At 32.4% G+C, this 7,206-nt stretch overlaps 1 protein-coding gene across 1 annotated transcript; it reads right to left on the bottom strand.

Annotated features, from left to right (window-relative positions):
• Positions 1 to 3,778: 3,778 nt before the first annotated feature.
• LOC143597553 (horcolin-like) lies at positions 3,779 to 4,686 on the bottom strand. Its single transcript, XM_077076034.1, has 3 exons — positions 4,627 to 4,686; positions 4,300 to 4,518; positions 3,779 to 4,224 (listed from the first exon to the last, which is right to left on the bottom strand). Exons 1-3 carry the CDS (start codon positions 4,669 to 4,671, stop codon positions 3,988 to 3,990), a joined length of 501 nt encoding a protein of 166 aa, XP_076932149.1. The 5' UTR covers positions 4,672 to 4,686; the 3' UTR covers positions 3,779 to 3,987.
• Positions 4,687 to 7,206: the final 2,520 nt, after the last annotated feature.

Genomic DNA, 7,206 nt, shown 5'->3' with positions numbered 1-7,206 from the left:
ATATACCTTGAAGTCCATGTATGAAGCATAGGCTAGAAAGAGACGAACTGCCTCAAGCCTAGCAATAGGAGCATACACTTCATCATAATCAGGATCTTCATGTTGAGAGAAACCTTGTACAAACGATCTTGCTTTGTTTCTTATAATCACCCCTTATCATCTTTTGTGTTCCTAAATATACACTTAGTCCCAATGGCTTTCTTGTTCTCTGGAATCTTGACTAGCCTCCACACATGGAGCTTCTTGATTTTTAACAGCTCATCTTGCATAGCTTCAACCCACGAGCTTTCCTTAAGAGCTACCTTGTATTCCTTCTGTTTGGCATGTGAAATAAAACAAGAAAAAGACATATGTTAATGGTACCAGGCTTGCCCCTTGTTTGGATGCTAGCAGATGGAGAACCAATGATGTTTTTCTGTGAGATGACTTCGATGGATGGGCAGTTGAGGTATATCATCAACAAGGGTGACATGCTCTGCTTGAAGATTAACCTTCAGATTCTCAAGTTGATGAAATATGTGAGGAGCAATGATGAGAACATCATTGGCTGATTGAATAGAGTCAGGTTGATCAACTGGATGTTTTTGTGGAATTGGTTCATCCCATAGATGTTCGCCGTAAGGAACAACAAATGTATTAACCGAAGTTGATGCAGTATTATCAGATTCACCAGCAGTGGGTTCAGTAGCAACCATAGCTTGAGCAATTTCATAAGAAGATGGAGGTGTGAAAACAGATTCTACTACAATTGGAGCTATCTGAACTTCGGGTGTAGGTTCAGCTTGAACGTGTTAGACATTATCGGCAGGCATATAAGAATCATCAGAGTCGGTGTCAAATCATCTTCAACAACAACTAGATCAGTTGTGTTAGCAGACTGAGGAGCAAGGTTATTCACAACTTGACCATTATTGTTTTCTAGTAGGGGATCAACTCGTGGTGCAACATATGGTACAATTCTATTGGAAGGTTCAGCAGGTAAACTCACTTCAGACAAACTGTTGATAACGGATTGCTTCAACAGAGGTTCAGGTATAGAAGATGGAACTTGAGTGTTTGCAGTTGGTGGAGTATACATGCCACAGAACTGTTTGAACATGTATTCATAATCAAACAACCAGTCTGCACCGTGCGAGCATTAGTAGTGTTAACCTCTTGCCAGTAAACATTGAATGATTCCAGTATTAGCTTAGTCTTCTTATTTATAAGCGGTTTTGTTTGCAGCGTACCCAACAAAATAACACTCATCGGCTTTTTCAGCAAACTTAGGATCAGGTTGAGCACCTGTATGGACTATGGAGTAGGGTGAATGGACATCCAAACGTCTTGAAGTAGTTGACTTGCGGCTTTGTCTTGTAGTAGACTTCAAATGGAGTCTTCTTCAAGCGCTTGTTAATGATCACACGGTTTTGCATGAAGCAAGCAGTGTTGAATGCTTCACCCCAAAAAAACAAATGAAGTTTGAAACCCGACAACATTGTTCTAGCAACTTCAATCAGTGTTCTGTTCCGATATTCAGCAACTCCATTTTGTTGCGGAGTATAAGGTGCACTAAAATGGCGGTCTATTCCATTTGAACTACAGAAGTCATTCACTGTTCTGTTAAAAAACTCTATCCCGTTGTCGCTTCTTCACCTTTTTGTCTGTCTACCTCTCAATGAGAGTAATGAATTTGATAAAAAACTAAGAGGTTTCATCCTTGTGCCCTAAAAGAAAAGTTCAATTGAAATGAGAATAATCATCAGTAATCATAAGATAATGGGCTTTTCGGCCGATTGCCAATGGATGGATAGGACCAAATAAATCTATATGTAACAGTTGAAGAATGGAATCTATGGAGTTGATCATCTTGGGCTTGTGAGGGAGCTTGAAGGATCTCAGACCGATCTGGGACTTGAGCGATGCAGAAAGATTTTGACAGCCAACGGGCAAACTTTGAAGCTACGAGACCGAATGGAAAAACTACCTTCTAGGATCTTAGAGAAAAGGTGGTTTTCTTCACTTTAATAATTGTAATTCACACCTTTATTTTGATTACATTGTTATTATGATATTGGGCATGTATTATGATATACAATATTTTCAGACTCGTGAATATCTAGAAACCAAAAATATATAATGTGTATATATTATAACGATAAAAGCGAACATGTTCAAATATGAAAACCGACATAATGTTAAGAGGCAAAAACCATATATTAATATTTATGTAAAATTCATATAAATAAGAGTCACAAAACTTATCACTAATAGATCGTCGAATCATGCTTAAGTTGACACACATTTGAAACATGTTTAACTAGGTGAATGAAACACGGTCATGAAACGCTTAAGTATTGAAAATGAAACAATAGACCTAAATTGTTTTTGCAAGTTAATATATAGGCACTTGTAGGTCGAGACTTAGACTTTCATATTTTCTAGCGCTTGTTTTAGAATCCAATGAGTCTTACAACCTTTTTTTTTTAATTAAACGATTTCAAAACATTTGGGAGAGAATGCATGGAGAAACAAGAGGGACAGTTCTAGAACTTTGAATACACATACACACAAATTAATTTAACGTGCAAAAGTGAGAATCATGTAGTGTAATTATAGCAAGTGTAATTACACTACAATGTAAATACATAATTACACTACTTGTATATATAATTACACTATTTGATTCGCATGTTTAGTGCTATTTTTTTAGTTTGTGTGTTAACTTTCCTCTAGGATTTGGATCAAATACATATTAAATTAACGTGCTAAGCATGCGAATCAAATAATGTAATTATATATACAAGTTGTGCAATTACATTATACACAAAAAACTGCATACAAAATAACTTTATATAATTACACCACTAGTATGGTTTCTTAGTTTGTACATTAACTTTCCCCTTTGTATAATATGTATGACGGGGGCGAGGTTTAGGTAGAAACCAACAAATACTTATCTATCACTTTTTTTACAAATTTTTGTGACGATCGAGTCGCAATAATGTGTATATGTCATGTTTATTAGCTCGAAACCAAAAGGTGTCAACATGTCGTTATTTATTGGTTATGTGACAAATTATCATTGGTTAATGAGCCATTAATCATGTACCTATACATACATTGATCATGATGAATCCATAATTGTGTCTATTGATTCGTCAAGTTAAGGAAGTAAGCCGTAATTTGATTTTTATATGAGAACGCAATGGTCGCTTTAAGCGAGAATCTAATTTACTCTTAATAATCATAATACCACATTAGTGTCTATCACATATTTTGAATCATCGACATCAAAGGAAAAGAGCACCTTACAACATACCAAAATAGGAGCAAATGGGTTGTTTTCGTAAACACAACGACGATTTACTTTTCCGGTTTATCCCACTGCTTTTTCCATTAACGTTCTAGGCTTTATTTATTTATTTTACACAAAATTATTTTAATCGTGTTTTTATTTTAGTTCCGGTATATTATTTCAAATAGAAAAAATAAAGAATAAGTTGAATTGTATTTATTGAGTCTCCTTGAAACAACTAAGTATTGTTGAAAAGTTCATAACTAATAACGTTACAACATGTCTAAGCTTTATTTTTAAATCATTCTTATTTGTATTAGTTATTTTTTGGTTAATTACTGACCAGTTGCTGTGTTTATATATAAAAGAGGTTGATCAGTCAGTTTGTACAATATCATATTATAATTATAGCTCTCCCCAAGAAACCTCGAACCCTAGATGCCTCTTTGGTTCTTTGTTTTTCTTTCAAGTTGTTTTATCAATCAACTTAACAATAAGATATTTACTACTCAATCAAGCATAACATGAAAGATAGCATATCCATTAAGAAACTTTTAGGGATTACATTATTTAGAAAATACAGTGCATGAGGTATATGCTTATTAAAATCGTAAATCATAAAAGGCGCAAATACATATCGAGTTGAATCTCACAACTCTTATTCAAATTTCCCTACGCTTCTTATTCAATCCCAACATTGCATCATGTTTCTATTTGGGAAAAAGTACGGCACCCAACGAGTCAATCACATCACCACTTCTTCCGAAGAATCCCTCAAACCTACCTTTAGTCTCAAAAGAACCCAGCACGTTGCTGGTCAACCTGCCAAATGGACCATAAACTTTTTTGTTGGTCACAAAAGTGAGTGACGTTATAACTGTCATATGATAAAGTGCTCCGAATGTTCCTTTAACTTCAACGATGTCCTCATCATCCGCAAAGTTCAACTAAACACACAAAAAAAATCATATAATACCATCATTGTTTCAACATAATATCAAGATTGATCAAGTGCAACTTACTGTTTCAGCATTGCCGCTGAGATTACCAAATTTTTTAGAAGAATGTTTAACATTATCTTTATCGGTATAAAAGAACTCGAGGGAAGTAATGCAGCTATCAGCTCCTCCGGTTCTACTTACGATTTTGATGGAATAAACCCTACCACCGTTAGTTGTGACCAGCCAGGGGTCTCCACCAAAACCTCCCCATGGACCGCCTTGTATGATATCTGCCTGAGCCTGCATATACCTATATATATTTTATATGCATGCCAACGATAAAATTTGCAATAGAAAAATATAAGTAATACATATACAAAACAATTATATATTGTTGAAAGAACATACCATTTTTTTATCTATGTGATTTCGATATTCTTTGTAGTTATACATCTAGAACTAAACAATTCCTGAATATATATAGGCATGAGGTAGGGATTGTAAAGTAAATACATAAACAATATAAGCTAAATTTCTAAATATAGATTCAAAACGTTTTTATTGTGTAAAAAATGTGTTACAAAAATGTGGTCCTTGGAAAACCTGACAAATATTTATTATGCATTCAATGACAATTTGTGGTCACACCAATAATTATGAATAACGTTAACATAAAAAAAACACACATAAAAAAAATATGTCTGGTTTTCAATACATAATTTGTTCGAGTCGCCCCCCTCAAGAAATATTATATGTATCTTTATTCCTACTCTAGTTAAAAAAGAAGGGAGAATTGCAAAGTTTATGATATATTAGGAGAACTGTGCTCAATATGAATTTACTTAATTCGGGACTAGGGTTTTGATTTGCTTAACTTAGGAGGTGAGTCTTATTTTCCAACTTACAGTTTCTCAAATGGAATAGAAGAAGGAGATCAGTTCCAGTTTATCTAAGAATGGAAAATGTTATTGATGTAGAATAAACTATTTCTAAAGGTAAAGTAAATATATTGCAAATTTAAACTTGCCATATAGTTACATAGATTAACCCGAAGAGTGAGGACTTAATTTATTAAAGTTCTTTTAAGTACTCAATAGCACTTATTCAAAAAGTTATATTTGAAGAACATATTAGCAATAATATCACCGGTATACTTTGGTGGGTGGTAATGGACGTTTTTCATTAGAATTTCCTCTAGGGCTGTAAACGAACCTAATCAAACCGGATGAGACATTATTCGTGTTCACCCGTTAAGTTTTTTGCGGACAAACAGACAGTTCATGAACACCCCACCGAACGAAAATTCGTGACCATGTTCGTACATCAAAGAATTGAGCTTGTCCATGTTACTTCGTGTCTGTTCATTAATATTGTAAATGGACGGACACACGAATACTCATGGACACAAAAACCCATAAACACTAATTGACAAACAAACATTAACAGACAATAACGATCATCAATGGAAAAACAAACATGACCCTTAAGGAAAGACAAATAGAAAAGAACATAAAAAATACTAAATTATAAAATATTAATACATGGACCTTGTCACATGGACTTAAACGAACCTAACCACAGTGATGTAGACGAATGTATTAGCGAACGTTCACTAACATTATTGAATGAATGCGGACTATGTTAGTTAAGTCTACCGAACAAAATATTTTATTCATCCTTGGTTCGTTTATTAAATGAAAGAAGGTCAACGAATTTTCCATGGGACGTCCGGTTCTTTTACAACCCTAGTTTCCTCTATGGGAGGTCATGAGGGCATGTTTTTAGCAGTCATGTGATCTATAATACTATATACTGTGTTAGTTACCCATGTTACACACGGATAAAAAATAAAGAAAATGAAAAATATATATGTTATTTATACATTTTAATAAACTATAAATGTTATATTTATAAGAACGCATAATAATACATTAATTATACGGTATTACATCGTTGTTTTTATACACTACAAACCAAACCATGGTGTTTGATTTATTTTAAAATAAAACATTTAAACCAGTATTATTATATTAAATACTATGTATATGAAAATGATACTTATAACAAATGTTGTCACATATTTAAAAACTAAATTTACTAAGACTAAGGTTTGGTTGTAAAAAAAATGAATATAAATAAATTATGTTTAAAAAAAATGATGAAACATTTGAATGGTTAGATTAGAGATATATGAGAAGACAATATGATTAGACAAACAATGTATAACTATATATACGATATGTATGCGTTGGTATTTTACAAAAAAATATGAGTCAAAGGGAATCGAAATTCAAATTTAGACGAATGATGGCGTTTCTCTTTTGTTTACGAATTATTGGAAATTTGAATTTGAGAATAATCATTTAGTATTGGAATTCATTTATAATAAAAAAATATATTTAGAAAAAAACAAAGTAATATTAAAATATAATTTAACCTTAAATAGTAAATATAACAAAAAAAATTGAAGATTTGAAGGCAAGGTTTGAAGTGTATTTTATTATTTAATTATTTATAATTCTCTTTAATGTGCAAAATTTGTAGCTTTTTTTGCGTTACTTTGAATTAAACAACCAAAACACATTTCATACTACATAAAACAGTCCTCAACAAGAACATGATTTCTTGCCCCGTCAACGACATAAACTTGTTGTAGCATCCAATTTAGCGTATAATAAATAAGGTGGTAATAAAATTGTAGAATATACATAAGGTCATATGATCATGAACTGATTCTATCATGCCTTTTTTGACCATATTATATGCATGTCCACTACAATATTTCATTTTAAAAGTTAATGGAAATCCAAGTTTAACTAACATTTTAGTTCTAATATGAATTCTATGCAATTTGATAAATATTTGGTTACAAGTAATAGCTAAAAACTAGTGATTGCTAAATCAAATGGAAAAAATATAATATAATTAAAAAATAAACTGAATTGGAAAAATCTGTATAAAAGTATTGTGTTATATTACGCAGCTAAT

This window comes from Bidens hawaiensis, unplaced genomic scaffold (assembly GCF_021521415.1).
Source record: "Bidens hawaiensis isolate Kalapana, Puna unplaced genomic scaffold, B.hawaiensis_p1.1 tig00048504_1, whole genome shotgun sequence".
Taxonomy (NCBI): Eukaryota; Viridiplantae; Streptophyta; class Magnoliopsida; order Asterales; family Asteraceae; genus Bidens; species Bidens hawaiensis.
This window is presented reverse-complemented; position numbering and strand designations above follow the sequence as displayed.